This window comes from Stegastes partitus, unplaced genomic scaffold, assembly GCF_000690725.1.
Source record: "Stegastes partitus isolate 25-593 unplaced genomic scaffold, Stegastes_partitus-1.0.2 Scaffold1140, whole genome shotgun sequence".
Taxonomy (NCBI): domain Eukaryota; kingdom Metazoa; phylum Chordata; class Actinopteri; family Pomacentridae; genus Stegastes; species Stegastes partitus.
In genome coordinates, this window is record NW_007578871.1 from 223,905 (window position 1) to 240,005 (window position 16,101).

Genomic DNA, 16,101 nt, shown 5'->3' on the forward strand with positions numbered 1-16,101 from the left:
GGGGGGCATATTTGGGAGCCGCATTTGGCTCCTAAGACCAGTTTCTGTGTTTAGGTTGGTCGGCTATTCGGGTCCAACCCTATCTTATATATTAGTCGTCTAATGTTTCTTAAATTCTCTACCTACCTATTTCCAAATCTATCTCTCAAAATAAATCACCAAAATGTCACCATTCATCAGACTATAAAAACAGAATGAGAACGATGGTTTCTGAACTGCTCATCTTTAACATGCTTGGTTTTGTTCGGAAATCTAATCTATTAATCCAAGTTTCATCTAAAAGTTCATCATAATAAATCACTTCCTCTCACCAGATTGTGTAAAAACAAACAAAAAAAGCACCTTTCCGACCCAGCTGTGACCTCCACATCCGTCCTCACATCCTATGCTCATCCAACAACATATTTTTTTCATTAAATTTGCAAACAGTTGTTGTTGTTGTGGCACCATCCTTGCCGGTGAATCTGTAAAACTGTCTGTAAAGTAGTGTTTGTTGTAGCTCCTCTGCTGCCTCTCGTTTCCTCGGGCGACACGCCGGTTGATTTGAGCTCGGCATAAACTCACAGAACGTCAATCCAAGCTCGTGTGTTTTGTTGTTGTGCGCTACCTGATGGGTGTGCGTGGGCTGCTGTTGTGTCGGCGTACAGGTCGCGTTCGGGGCTCGAATGAGAAACCTTCTTTTAAGCTCTCGAGGACCGACGGAGCCACGTAGGTGAAGCCCTGGTGGGAAATGATAAGTCTGTCACAGGTGGATAATGTCACCACGATACAGTACGGAGTTAAAACAGAGGACCTGAAACTAAACCGAGGTTTCATTTTGACTGTACTGTCTAGAGCCTAAATACTGCATGAAGCAAAGAGGAGCGTCTCACAGCGAAGGCCAGCTCTGCGCTGTGGCTGAGCGAGGTGTCGTCTGGACTGTCCACGGGCGTCTGTCTGGTGAACCGGGTGTCAAACTGGCTCACGTCCTCGTCCGACTGCTGCTCAGAGGCAAAAGATAAAAAGGTGACCGACTGAGAGGGATTTATTTTAAGAGTGCAACACAAACGCAACGAGAGGCTCGAGAAAATAAAGCAGGTGGAATTTAATAAAACATAATTAACTGTACCAGCCGAGAATAAAGAGAACATATTAATTTAACAAGCGATTTGATGGCATAACGGGCACCTACCAGCTGTGGCTTGTACGGCGGCTCCACTCTCTTGTTCAGCAGCTCGTCCCAGTTAATGTGCCTGAAGAACGGATGTTTCTGCAGAGGAATTAAAGCGCTAATTTATACGTTACTGTGAAAATACAGCCAAATTATTAATAAGTAGTGTACGATTTTTAAAAAATACAGTTAAATATTGTACAATCTGGTGCTTTTTAGAGCCAACAACAAGAATAGCCACAAAAAGAGATGACGTGAGAAGCAATTTTTATGTTTTTTTAAATACGAAGGTAAAAATAATTTTTCCTTGGTTTCAGAAATAACACACTAAATGTTTTCTGCCGTTTTTTAAAAATTGTTTTAGCCGTTTTTGTGGTATTTTGTGGCAATTTGCAGTCGTGTTAATTACAGGAAACTACAGTTAATGTTGATTAGAGGGGCAACGCTACATCCAGTTGTGAACTAAAGTTTACACACACTTGTGAAGACCAGGTACATCATCACAGTCTTGAGTTTCCGATGACTCCTACGTCACCAAAGCTGACAATTCAAGTTGCTGTATGTATATTTTTGATCCAACAGATTTCCAGAAGACCAATATTAAATCTATAAGAGAACGAGAATGTACAGCGGTCAGTGTCCACAGTGTTTCACATCAACGTGGGCTGAGAGGATGAAGAAGGAAGCTCTTCCTCTCCAAGACTCAGCTAAAGTTTGCTGCTGGTCACATTGAAGGCCTTCTGGAGGAAAGTTCTTCGGTCAGATGCAACAAAAATTGAGCTATTTGGCTGCAATGAGCAGAAATATCTTCAGAGGAGAAAAGGTGGGGTCTTTAGCCCCAAGAACACCACCATCAAGCATGGTGGTGGCAGTATTATGCTCCCTCTAAACTGGAGCTTCACACAAAGTAAATGGAATAATAAAGACAGAGGGTTACCTCTACATGCTCCAGGAAAACCTAAAATCATCAGCCAGAAGGTTGATCTTGGACACGGCTGGTGTTTAAACAAGACAATGAGTCCAAACACACATCAAAAGTGGTAAAGAAATGGTTCAATCAGGGCAGAATTCAGGTTTTAGATCGGTCTAGTCAAAGATACAACCAGAAGCTAGTGGATGGAAACCAGAAGAATTTGACTGAGGTGAAAGTGACCAAAGAACATTTTATATTGCTGTATGAATGTTTTTGACCCAGTAGATTTTGTCATATTTCCAGAAGACCTTTAATAAATCCATGAAAGAACCAAAATATGATGGAAACTCAAGACTGACATGAAATACAGCCTTAAAAAAAGACCCTTAATCTGCACTATTTCCTCATCTGGAAGCAGATCATCACATCCTATACTTGACAGGTAACACCTTGTTAGAGCTTCTCCACATCCACTGATAATGGAACAGCCTTCCAGCTGAGTTTGTAAATGGCCTCTTACATCTATACTTTATGACATCCAGTGGAGACATGATTAGGTGTTTTACACTTGGATTAGATACATGTTTTTGTAGCTTGTTGAATAATAAGGAGAGCAGGTGTGAAGCTCACACAGCCAGAGAAGGTGTGAAAACAGGCACTTACCTGGATATCAGCGCAGTCTGCTTTACTGGAGCCCAGTCTCTGGGCTGGATTCTTCTTCAGCAGCTGAAAACAGATAAAAGTGGTCACTATGGAGACAAATGATTACGTGCTGATGTGGGCACTGTTTTAAGCCTTGGTCACCACAATGAGCTCCTACGGCCTGTACATGTAAAATGGTTCGTACCACACAAGCCCGTCTGGCGAAATGTGGAGGCCGCAGACAGGCCGTAAGCACGTAGGGAGGATCTGTGACATGTCGAAAAGATTCTACGAGTTCTCTGCAAACAGTGATGTGTAAGTTGCTCCCCGGCCAGGAGTTTGCAAGTCAGACGTGCAAATTTAGAATAAAATCTGAAGAATAAATCTGCTTTCATAATACTGTTTCTAATGAGCAATGACATAAAAAAAACATAACATAATACAGATCAATTCTTTTATTAGATTCCAATTGTCATTTGAGACGGATGAATTTAACTCTGAGCAAGAAATCTTCACTTCAGTCGCAATTACAGACAAACTTTCCTCCTCTATTGCTGTCTATATTCTGAAGGTTTGAACATGTATCAGCCCTAGCCTGGTTTATAACTTTTTATAACTTAAAATAGAAGTTTTCCACCGCCAACAGGAATTTTTTTTATTATAAAGTGATAAAAATAGATATTGACAAAAATTTGGTTCTAAAATTTCTGCATGATAAAGCAGGAAATGTAAAGCTGACTCCATCCAGGAGTCACATGTCTGCTCTGGGATTTAATGCAAAAGATGTTTTTCTCCTTTGCACATTTAAATCTAAAATGTCAGAAAAGTTGTAATGCCAAAACAAAAATAACTGTCCAATGTGAGTAATCAACTCGTCAAGTTTCAGAGCAACATCCAGGAGTTAAACTTGTACCTGTGGATGATCCCATAACAAACCAAACATTGCCTCCATCCTGAGCCGATCACAATCACAATGCTTTTCTACCATTTCTGAGTCTCACATCTTTGCTTTCTGGTTTCTGATAACTGACCAGAAATGCATTTTGTGTAAACTTTTAATGGTGTTACGTGAGATTTGTCTCATTTTGAGATTCATTTTCTCGCCTGATTCTTTCTGCATCCAAACTATTTTCTCATACAGTCAAGCAAGGCTCATCCCTACTATTCTGTGTCATGGACAACAAACTGGTTTACTATTGAAATTATGATATACTGAATGCAAAAGGTGTTTTGCTGCAGTCTTTCATCGAGCTCGTGTTCCTGTCTCCTGTACTTAGGAAGCAGCAAAGACTCAAGTAAATTGACAAGCACAAAATTTCAACATATATGTGCTTTAAAGGTCTTTAACTCAAAAATATTCCTTGCGTGAAGGTAAAACTTTGCATAGCTTTATTAAATCTACTAAAGTTATTGTACATGCAAAATCAGCTGATTCTTAGGAGGTCAAATTTGGTTTATTTTATATAGAATGTCCCCTGTTGTGACCCTGAACAAAACAGTGTTCACAGTTTATGCAAATATGAGTCTAAAACCAGCTCAGCTAAAATAACTGACCGATCAGATTAGAAAATGTACATCTGAACACTTGGCTGATTTTCAGATGTAAATGGTTATTTACTATGCTTCAAACACCCAGAATGAGGAAATGCACCCCATCCAGAGCTCATTCATTTCAATCAGCTCCATGCAATGACTGTTTCCTACAGTACAGGTTAAAGTAGGTCAAACTGTGGTGACTCACCGCTGGCTCACATCGCACACCACAACTGAAAACACATTCGTATCCCAGCATTTGTCTTCCTTACGATGTTTTTGTGTTTTGCGGTCACAGAAAAAAACTGCTCATTTTTAGCTCCACAAACAGGAAACTCATTGATGGCAGTGGCGCAGGAGAAAACCGAACCGGTGCGGTTAAACCCAGAGCACAATGTGACGCTACATACAAACAACTACTATTTATAAAAGTTGAAAGGTAAGCTCATACCGCGGGCTGATCTGCACTCGATACAGCCATTATGAAAACACACAAAACCAAGAGACACAAAGAGAACAGATCAGAAATCTGGGCATGTTTAGAGCTATTTGGTCACTGTGTGTACCTTGGAGTGTTTCCTACGTTGATTGTATTTTGGCATAAAGGAGACATGGACTTCACAAAGATGTGTGAAGAGGAAGGGCAGCGAAGTCTTGGCTTCGTGCTGAGGAGACGGATCGCGAGCTTTTCTTGGCAGGAATGTGAGGCGAGAGGCAGCTGGCAGGAGGTGAGCCGCGGTAACCAACAATACACAGAGTCATTCTTAAGAATCGCTGATCTGATACCGAAGCCACAAAATAATTACTCCCAGACGCAGAAATCAGCCCACGAGCCCTGATACATTAAAAAAAAACACCCTGCACATGCCCAGAACTCTTCATGTTAGATGCAAGAAAGTCACCCACATCCAAGAGGGCAAACCTACACACACACACTTCCATTGAATTTTGTTTTTCTTTTGCAATCAATGAAATAAGATCATCTACTCTGAGCTGCCTGCAGGGGTTGAAACATCTTAGTTCCTGCCAATCATGTGAAACAAAAGAACAACAAATAATCTATATCGGCACAAGTACATCCTCGGCGTCACTATTACGAGATGTGATACAAAAAACTCTGTGCAAATAAAATGGATTTAAATTTGGCCACTAACCCTGTCAAACTAGTCTTCCTGTGTGGCAATACAGCGCTTCCATGTCATCACCCACATGGAGGTTGGATCATTCCAGGCCTGCTGACAGAGACCCGTGCAGACTTCAGTAAGGTCTACAGAATCTGGGTCAGCCAAAAACTTATTGGTCAGACAACTGTCGATGTTGCTCTCATAAGGAGGAAGGATTAATCCATTATTCTTGGCAGTGTTTGCACAACTTGTTTGCACAACTTTTAAGTCCTCTCCCAACTAACTGATGCCAAAGAAGTCGTTGGTGTGGCTGCATTTAGTTCAAAAAATGGAGCAGCCTGTGCACCACAACTCGACAACCAACATGCAAATCATCAAAAAACAGCAGCTAACTTGTCGGTTTTGTTTTTAAATTCCTGAATAGTTCTTGTGCTGCATCACCAGCTGCTCTGCTCCCAGAATGTTCTGATCATTTCAGCTGCAAATAACCAGCTTCAAATGATTTAATAAGCTGCAAATGCTAGATTTTAATGTTGATTTAGAATTAATTTAGGCTGATAAAGCTAGCAGGTAGAGTTGCTCAGTGCTGGTTTCTTTTTACCCTGCAACTGGTTCAGTTGGTTGAGGAGAAGGTACAGATTTTCTTTGGTTTTCTACAGCCCTAGGTGCATGACGGTGCTGCACTTCATTTACGCACAACTCGGACAGACTCTGGACTTTGTTGCTGGGACCTGGTGTGTGAACGAGTTACAGACCTTCTTGATGAGGTCCCTGGCGTCGATGGTCAGATACGGGGGTAGATTGAGTTTGCACTTCAAGATCTTATCGATGGTCTTCTTCCTGTTTTCGGCTGTGAACGGAGGCTGATGGAAAATCACAGGAAACAGTCGACAGTCAATAAAAGAAAATGAAAACTGCGAGCTTCTCCAATCGGTAAACAGAGACGTGAACCCGTCACAGTTTGGATGAACAGCATCACTTATACACAGTGCTGGGTGGTATACGATATATATAAATTAACATTCCGACTGAATTTCACAATAATATTAGGTTTGGATCCAGCACAATACACCCACAGGTTGCTGCTGTACATTCCTGCATCTGGAATAAGTGTAGCTGCACATAGAATGTGTTTTTTTTTTTTCAGTTGGAGAGTTTCTCAACTTTTTCTCTTTTTGACTTTCTTTCTCGTCAATAAATAAATGCTTACCCTCGGGGCACTTTTTGCCTCGACTGTTTCTCTTCCCTAATAAAACGCCTCGGCTGCAAACTGCCCCTCTGGGTGCTAACTCTACGGCATATTCATAAAGCAAAACTCTCAGAAATAACCCGAGGGCTCCGAAGAAACAGTTCGGAGATGCAGAGAGACTCAGGAGGTCAAGGCTCAACATCGCTGAGGCGGTCCTCACAGGTCGATCTTATTTCTAAACGTCTTCTATCGGCCTGAGCTTGAGGTGCACATCAAAAGAATGAGACGGCTGATACAAGCTGCTGCGTTAAGACCTCAGCATCCAGCCGACGCTTCTTCATAAAAACAAAAGTAAATTGGGGTGATCTGGGCTCCTGCTGTGACTGCTGCGAGGCAGGATGCAGGAGGGGGATCTGGAGCAAGTTATTATTCCCCCAAATACCACTTTTTTTTTTGGAATGGGTCCAATACTGACACTTTACCATCTGCACTATAATCCAACAGGACATTTGTACCCACTACTGCTTTACTGAGTATTTTGTTCAGCCATTATGCTGCCATGCTTTCATGTGTGCTAATGCCAGGTTGACAAAATAACAACTTCAGCATGTCCTTATCCAATAATCTTACAGTAACAGGGATCTTTCTGTTTTCCAGCTCTGGAAAGTTGCTTCACTCTTCCCAGAACAGCTTCCCCCAACTTTGACTTTTCTATCTTCCTGCACTTAGTGTCGTCACCAAAATCCTGACTTCGATACGATACCTTCCTAAATATATCAACACCAATCCTGACATGACATCCTGGCTAAAACCTAAAATGTCAGGAAAACAAAAAAACAAAAAGTGTTTTAAAGAGCTTCAATGCAGGGTTGTGGGAAATGTGAAAATAGCCATAAAACAACAGGAGCTGGTGGATTATTGCACCACAGTGTGTTCATACATGTTCATATCCATTTATTAGGATCAGCTCTTTCCATGTTCACGTTTCCACCTTCACACGTAACTCTGCTGCTTAGCAAAGGGTGAATCCTTGCAGAAATAAGTGCACCAGTACTTCAGCGCACATCTTAATCTCTTTCTTTCTTTCTGCAGGAATTTAGTTGATTATTTATAAGTGCTGTTGTTCATCTGCTGACTTTTAGTGGCTTGTAGGGTTAATGTTACCAGTGTGAAAAGGCTGTGTTTGCATTAGAGATGTTAAAGAGAAGATAAAGCCAAATGAAACAGACGTCAGTGCCCGTAACTGCCTGAAAAAGGTTTGCAAAAAAAACAAAAAAAACAAAAAATACGGCCAAATAGTTTCCTGGTTTCAAAACAGAGGATTTATAATCTATCAGAAGAACATTAAAAAAAAAACACTACAGCCCAACACCACCTCCTAACAGTCTCCTCCTCGTTATTAATTCTCTTTCACAGCTGTAGCTTACCGATCCAGTCATCATATCGTACATCAGCGCCCCGAGGCTCCACCAGTCGACTGCTCTGTTGTGACCTGACCTGGTCAGGATCTCTGGAGCCCTGACAGGAAAGAAGAAGCACGCAGAGAGCGAGGAGGTTACGAGAAGAGAAAAATAATGAGAGAGAAGCTTGTGTTTGTACTGCGAGACCAAGCAGACAACAGCAGCTTAAAAATGTCTAATAAAGCCATACAGGAAGTGTTTGGCGTTGTGTGTGTGTGTGTGGACTGTGTGTTAAAGCGTTACCCACATGTACTCAATGGTGCCACAGAAGGTGTGTGTGACGGTTCCATCGTGAATCGACTCCTTGCAGAGGCCAAAGTCAGTCAGCTTGATGTGTCCTTGAAAAAACAAGTCAAAAGACTACATTTAAGTGACAAATGAGAGGAAACAGCACCATCACAAAATGACGTTTGAACCTCGATGCAAATAAATCACATTGTATTGATTATACATATTCACATCCAGTGTGTGCTTAGAGACAACGCGGTGTGTTACCTTGATGATTGAGCATGATGTTTTCAGGTTTCAGGTCTCGATAAATAATCCCGTTGGAGTGGAGGTGACCAAGGGCCAACGTGATCTCTCCTAGATAAAAACTACGCACACACACAGAGTTGGTTTGAGTCCAGGATCCGAATCAAAATACCACAACGACGTTAAAGCCGTGCAAACTCAAGATCGCGTCTTATGTGCAAACCTTTCACCGAGGAGAGGAAATCCTTACCAGGCGGTGTCCTCCATGAAGATGCCTTCCTTCTCCAGCTGCATGAACAACTCCCCTCCTGGTGGTAAACAGTAAAGATGTGTTAGACGATGAATATTGCAAATGCGACAATGTTACAAACATGCTTTTCATCATATAAGCAGTACACCATTGAAAATGAGGACATATTTTAAAGGCAATATCTAATCAAAATAATTGCAATATGATTTGTTTTAGGGGGGATATCATTGAGCTATCGTGGAAATGCATGGCCAAAAGCAAAGCCCACATTGAAGCAGAAGCAAATCTGCTTTTTAAACATTTTAAACTTGGAAATTAACAAGTTTTTGGATCACTTTGACCTCAGGCAACGAAAGAGGGAGGCTGCATTTGCACAGCTGAACAGCAGTGGAAAACTGTGGTCATGTAAACAGGATTATTAGGGGAATATTCATTTTCATTAGAATTCAGAAAGGTAAAAAAATGAATATTCTGATCATGTAAATGTTCCTTCTATCCACTCCTGTCCCTTCACACAACATTAATCTAAATATAAAGGGGTCAGGTAAGGTGCCCCACAGCTGATTCACGCCATCCATCTGCCTCCACCTTACCGCTCAGACACTCCAGTATGAGGTAGAGTTTTCCTCCGGTCTGGAAGGCGTACAGCAGGTCCACGATGAACGGGTGTCTCACCGTCTCCAGGATCTCGCGCTCTGCTCGCGTATGGGCCGTGTCTTTGGCATTACACACGATCTTAGCCTACAGGAGGAAAGGGGAGGCAAGGAGTGGGAACAGTGCAATGACGAGGTGGAGGGGAATTAAACAACAGAGCAACAAGCAAAAGGACAAAACAGCACAGAGCCCACGTGTCAAAATACCTTCTTCAGGACCTTCATGGCAAATATTTTCCCAGTCTGGGCACCTTGAACCTTCCTGACCTGGAAAACCTAAGAGAGAGAGAGAGAAAGGCAATGGTATGATATAAAAAGGTTCAGAGAGTGTTGCACGTGCTCGGAGCGTGTTTGCGGTCGAAGTGTGCAGCAGTAACTGTCATGAGTCACTATCAACATCTGGATCTGAGTTGTCTGCATGTTTGTGTGACCACTGGTAGGTGCACATTTGTTATTTCTCCATGGAGCTCAGACTTTCTCAGACAGCAAACATCACATTGTGTGTCAGTCAGCAGCTGGATGATCCATCACGGGGACCAGAAGTGGGTCTGCGGCGAGCACCACGAGACCAAACAGCAGGCTGCGGTTTCCAGCATCAGGTCAGGACTGTGCACCGTAAACTTGTTCACGAGAGTCTACAGTCCTACTATAACTTCCTGAGACATGTCAGGGAGGATGTTTGGTGCCAATGACCTGAACTGTGGTGCGATGGCGTGTGTGTGCTCCTGTCGAGGCGTGCAGTTGTAAATAAACAACAAAATCCTCTCTCTGCACCTGCCCTGCTCACTAGATTTGGTGACTTCTTCCTCTTCCCCAAAATGGAATTCAAGTTGAAGGGTGATCATTTTTACACAGATTAGGAGATTCACTTCATTGCAGATGGTGTTTTGAAGTGTTTGCGTAACGTTACTTCCAGGGAACATTACAGTGCTGCAGAAGCATTGGCAGCGCTGTATCGCTGGACAAGAACACTAAGTCCAAAAGTCCCATTTTTGATTTATATAAGCTCAGTCTCTGAACTTTTTACCTTGTGTTAAACAAAAACATAAAGCAACAGCTGGTTCCAGCTCCTAAAATGTGATGATTGAAACATTCTTTGTTTTATGTCACTGCCTCTTGATGACTGTTACTGCTGGCACTAAATGGAAAATAACGCGTCGAACTCAACTGACAAGTTTTTTTTTTGCACAGATTAAGTTTTGGCACCATCAGAAGAGGTTTTAGCCAGCACCGAAGGAGACTCACCAGGGCCAAAATAAAAAAAACTGCATTGGGAACTGAGAATTCACTCACGTAAGGATCACACATATTATATTTCAAAAATAACAAGAAAATGCACATGTTTCTGTACTTTCTTTACTGTACATAGACCCATCACACTTCCTTTGTGAAAAAGAGGGATTGTGCAAATTTCAAAAGGTGCTGAACACATGTATGTATCCACCAGAGCGCATGCCTTAGTGCTCAGTAACACACCTTGCCATAGGCTCCTTTTCCCAGCACAGTTAGCAGCTCGAAGCAGTCGGGTCCGACCCGCTCGCTGTCCCTGTTGACACTCTCACTGGTCAACTCCACCTCCTCGGTCTGAACACTGGGATGGGAATCAAGCAGGAGAGCAACAGTGTCACGATAAGGTATTTTTTGTGTTACAATCAGCATCGATTTTGTATTAATTTGAAAGTGAATTCAACGTACTTCTCAGGTTCTGCCACAGTGAAGTCACAGACATCGTCCTACGGACAGAAAGCAAAGGGCCAAAGAGGTTAGACACAGTTCACCACGTACATCACAGGGACGCATCACGTGACCAAAACGCGTCTAAACCAGAAATAAACTGAAAGTAAGTATTGTCTTCGAGGGGTTGACTGATGCATTTGCCTGGTTCTTATTAGTGTTAATCAAGGAGGCTGATAATGATATCTGGAACTGGAAATACACGGCCGGTACGTGACAACAGTTAAAGAGAGACGGCTGCATCGGAGCCAAGACAGCACACTTTTAATAATTCAGTTGCTGTTTTCTCCGTAAGGCATTAACTGATCAGTTATATCAATAACCACAGGATACAGACCTCTGCGTCACTGATGTCCTCAGTCTCCAAGTCGATGTCGAACACTCCTGCCATCCTGAAACGGAAACCGCACAGTCAAACGGAGTTGATGTCCAGCTACGGAAAATACTGAAGCAGCTGAGCAACAGGTAAAGAATACACCTGTAACTATCTGTACTGACAGAGAGAACAGGCATCACAGGAACAGTGCACCAGGTCGGTTGTGAATAATGGGCTGGGTGATCCGACAACAGAAAACTGCTGATCACATCCGATTAAGTCTGACGGCTTTATATGAATATTAGGTTTACAAGAATTTTGGTAATTGGAAAAACAACAACACAGCAATTCCAATGTGTTCCATCATAACAGCTTTTAAATTTAATTTCCTGAAAACTACATCACGACTAATATCCTGATTTAAACCGGAAGGACACACGGAGGAGCTCTCTGCCAGGGTCAATGTCCTGTTTCACAGTTTTAAAGATATTTGCACCTAATTCATCAATCAACCTTCACATTGAGGTAGAAGCCTTATTTACAATAAAGTCAGGCAAAGACACGAATAAATAAAAGATGCTATTTTAATAAAATGAGAGGAAATTAGTAATAAAACTGTTTAGAAGGCAAATCAGCAAAATAATGAAACCATCAACCAATCAGGACTTAAAACAAGAAGAACTAACCCAAACAGGAACAGCTGAAGGTAAGATCAAATTAAATTACAGACCTGAATTGCCCAAAGGATAAAAATTAGTCCAGCCATGCAGGTTATTTAAGGCTGCATGTGCAATGTAAGTGAAACAGGATTTTCAGAGCTCAGTGGAAACAGGCTGCACCTGCAACATAATCCCATCGTCTGAGCATGTTCGGTAAGGGCTCGGATTAAAACACAGCTGCAATGTAACGGAAGGAGGCAAAAAGAAAAAAAAAAAACCCTGTGAGGGCCTTAAAAATAAATGAAACCCAGAGTTTATCTCACCTTACAGAGAGGGAAGGCCGACCTATTCCCCCATCGTTCTACTGCGGTGCAAACTCCTGAAACCTTCACAAAGTCCTGCTAAAGTCCTTTGAACGCTACTGCCGTTAAAATCCAGTGATTCAATCAATGCTGATGCGTAAACACACAATGTGCCAAACCCATGCAGTGACAATGGGTTTGGCATTTCGTAACAATGCCTCACAGCTTCCAGCCCAAAAGTTGAGAGAAACCTGAAACACTGAGCGACAGGATTTCTTTGTCTTGTGCCAGTTATTGTTGGTAAACTGTGTTCTGTGTTTAACCTCTTGAACCCCAAAAACCAGTCAGCAGGTTTGAAAGGCACGTTATCTGTATAATAAAACAAAGGGAGCCAAAATTACACTATTTACCGGAGTCATTAACTGTGAAAGTAGAAAGAATGCAGGAAAATTAACAGAATCTAAGCTTGTAATTGCAATATTTCACGAAAATAAACTGAGTCTACAAGTCTTATACAAATATTGGTCACTTTCACATTTATTAAATTCAAACTAAAAAAAGAAAAACATAAAAACAAGAGCTTTTCACTGTATTTTTTTCCATTCAGACAACAACAGACAACCTTTACTAATGGTCTCAGTAGTTTCAGGTTTTAACTGTTCCAGGTTTGAGGGGAAAAAAAAAAACATCTCAGTTGTATTTTCACATCCAAACCACATTGGACCAGATCTAGATCACAAAACACTACGTGTTGATGTCAGATGTGGACCGAATCAATGCTTTAAACACCTTCTCAGATTATGAAAATGCATGAAACAGCAGTATCGCCATGTGGACCACAACAAACCAGACGATGGTGAATAAAATGCTACTGTTAGATATTTCAAATGTGGACTTGATGATCCATGAGAGGAAAAATACTGTTTATGAAAACACACAAATTGCCAAGTTTACCATTTGAACCACAAAACACCAAGTCTGGATTTAAAAAAAACAACTATTGGATATGTCAAATCTAAACTAGATCAAGCAGGAGAAGTTTTACTTTTACATATTTGAGGATTATGAAAATACACAAATAGTAATTTCCCTATTTTGACCAACAGAGACCAGGTTTAATATAAAACAAACACCTGTAGACGTGTCAAATCTGGACTAGATTAACTGGGACAAGCTGTTTAAAACACAATTTTAGATTGTGAAAACATACAAAACAGCTTTTTCAACCATCTGGACCACAACAGACCAGGTTTAGATTTAAAAACACTAAACAGTACTCTTAGATATGTCAAATAGATAAACGAGAAGCACATTGAAAAACACAGAAAAAGCTCCATCTGGACCAAAACACACCAGATCTGGATCAAATAAAAGCTATCGTTTTCACATTTGGTCCATCAGTGAGAGAGGAGGGTAACTTCAGCATCACATTCCTCTGCTGTAGCTGGTTAAGTGATGAAAAGTGCAGCGTTTAATGATAAATATGTGGGAAACCCTCAAAACATTCAGCCTGGCCAAAGCCTTACATTAGCCTAGCTCCCACTTGGTAAAACGCAGCACAGCTACACTTCTGAGGCTACAGACCAAAACAACCCGTCTCTGAGCTCCTGTCAGAAGTTACGGCTTCAGGTTTTAGATATTAAGTCCTTATTTCGTGATACTACATTCACAAAGCGTCAAAGGCTGCCAGGGAGCTAGCTTAGCTTCTTACGTTAGCATGCTACTTAGCTAAGTCAGATGGCAACCAAAACAACATGCCAGTAAACATGACAGCAAATGCCGTGGCTCCACTGAGCTAATGTATGTCCACGGTTAATCTTTAACTTATCAAGGGGCCACTTCTTGCTGAAAACTGGCTGTAAATAGCTGACGGTGCAACATGTTGGCTAACGTCCCGCTGACAGCTGGTTTGACAGGTAGCGAGCACAACGAAAACATGCTAATGCTAAGTAGCTAGCTCACCTGTGATCGCTCCTTCATCCGGCAGTTCCTGTTGTTATTCTCAGTCTGGTTGCTTTAAAAGGGGTTTGTACACAACCGGCTCAGGCTGTCATCACTACAGGTTCGCTAACGAAGCAGCAGCAACCACACAGAGAAGCGTCCGGGCTCGGTTCATGCTCCTGTAGACGGCATGAAGCTCCGAGCTGCTGGTTAACCTTTAACCTGCTGCGTCATCAGCGAGGCAGGCCGGAAAACAACAACAACAACAAACAAACACACACATAAGCAAACAAACAAACAAACAAACAAACAAACAGGTGGTTAAAAGAAGGATTCGTCTGATCGCGATACTATAGATCAATATCAATATTAACAATAAAAATAATGCTAATTATTATTATTAATGTGTTCCATCTTATTATGTTAGTATATATATATGAATTATGATAATCAATAATTATTATTATTAGTAGTAGTAGCAATGTGTCCCTCCATCTCATTATGCAAGTAGACAGATTCATAATAATTTTATAAATAACAATAATAAGGGGAGGCTGTGGAAACAGAAAAACATCTGCAGAGTCTTAGATGCCAAATCTGAGCATTAGATTAAAATAAAATGTAGTGAATTAAGAAAGTTTTCAGATCCACTTTATTTTTTAAACAATTTATTGCATTGTAGATTTAATCCTAATATGCTAAAACTGCAGATTTATGCTTAAGAAGGTACGATAAATGACAGAGAGAACAGACATTTTCATTTACAAAGGGATTCAGACACTTTCCAGTGATTTAAATTATCCTTCTGATTTTTTTTGTTTTTGGAACTTGACTGGGTTCATCTGTGAGAAGTTCAGTCAGATGTAAGCAAGACAAGGCGACACCTGTTTATAGAAACAGCTCACACTGCATGTGAGGACACAAACTGAGCCACGAAGATCAAGAACTCTGTGCAGACGTCTGCGACCAAACTGTGTTGAACCTCAGTAACTGTAAAATGGCAGAAGTTTGGAGCAGTCAGGATTCTTCAAAGACCAAACTAAGTAACTAAGCGGGAAGGACCTCAGTCTGGGAGGAGATCAAGAAGCCAACAGTCCCTCTGACAGACCCTTAGAGATGAAGAAGCTGCTGGAAGGACGAACATCTGGGCGGATCTTCATCGATCAGGACTTTATGGACGAGCAGCTGGAAAAAGATGCTCTGAGTAAAAGACGCTTAAAAACACATCGCAAATCTGCATCAGAAGTTGATTTAGTTTCAGATTAGTCCTATTATATCTGGTTAAAGCTGATGTCCATTTGTTCTATTCTAGGTTTTGTCACTATGACTGGATGCTGCTGCTCCACTGTGTTCGTCTCTGCCGGTTTGAAATGCAGAGGTTCACGCTGAGGACGCCTGTTATTGTCTTCAGGAGTCCTGAGCAGATGTTGAGTCTGGTTGAGTTTTTACTTTGTAAGCTGTGATGACACAACAGTGAGTATTACTTTAATACTAATGACGGCAGCGTATTTTTGGGGTTTCAGCTGATGCCTCATTATTCAGTGAGTGCGATGAACAGACCTGGAGATGTGCTGCTGCATCGCTGATGTGAACTCACTTTTGATTGTTGAGAGAGGAGCCAAGCTTCAGGGTGAGTGTATATACGGACTTTATTGTGGCGCATTGTAAGAAAATCCTGTTACAGGATGTTCAGACTCCCAGTTTTACTTTGACACAAGTTATTCAGACAAGTTTACACGGCAATCACAACCCCAGCAGTAT

At 41.5% G+C, this 16,101-nt stretch overlaps 1 protein-coding gene across 2 annotated transcripts in view; it reads right to left on the reverse strand.

Moving 5' to 3' along the window:
* The window catches only part of LOC103368287 (ribosomal protein S6 kinase beta-2-like), a 16,272-nt gene extending 1,722 nt beyond the window's left edge, over window positions 1–14,550 (reverse strand). For both annotated transcript variants that reach the window (XR_520767.1, XM_008296613.1), the window contains exons 1-15: window positions 14,362–14,550; window positions 11,460–11,514; window positions 11,084–11,121; window positions 10,865–10,979; window positions 9,596–9,664; window positions 9,329–9,476; window positions 8,736–8,793; window positions 8,507–8,607; window positions 8,259–8,349; window positions 7,979–8,069; window positions 6,118–6,225; window positions 2,727–2,789; window positions 1,172–1,249; window positions 873–980; window positions 608–720 (exon numbers count right to left, since the gene is read on the reverse strand). Coding sequence is in view for 1 of the 2 variants with exons in the window: in XM_008296613.1 (XP_008294835.1) it covers window positions 608–720; window positions 873–980; window positions 1,172–1,249; window positions 2,727–2,789; window positions 6,118–6,225; window positions 7,979–8,069; window positions 8,259–8,349; window positions 8,507–8,607; window positions 8,736–8,793; window positions 9,329–9,476; window positions 9,596–9,664; window positions 10,865–10,979; window positions 11,084–11,121; window positions 11,460–11,513 (1,235 nt within the window). In the remaining variant the exon portion in view is untranslated. The remainder of the gene's footprint in view (window positions 1–607; window positions 721–872; window positions 981–1,171; window positions 1,250–2,726; window positions 2,790–6,117; window positions 6,226–7,978; window positions 8,070–8,258; window positions 8,350–8,506; window positions 8,608–8,735; window positions 8,794–9,328; window positions 9,477–9,595; window positions 9,665–10,864; window positions 10,980–11,083; window positions 11,122–11,459; window positions 11,515–14,361) is intronic.
* Between the last annotated feature and the right edge of the window lie 1,551 nt (window positions 14,551–16,101).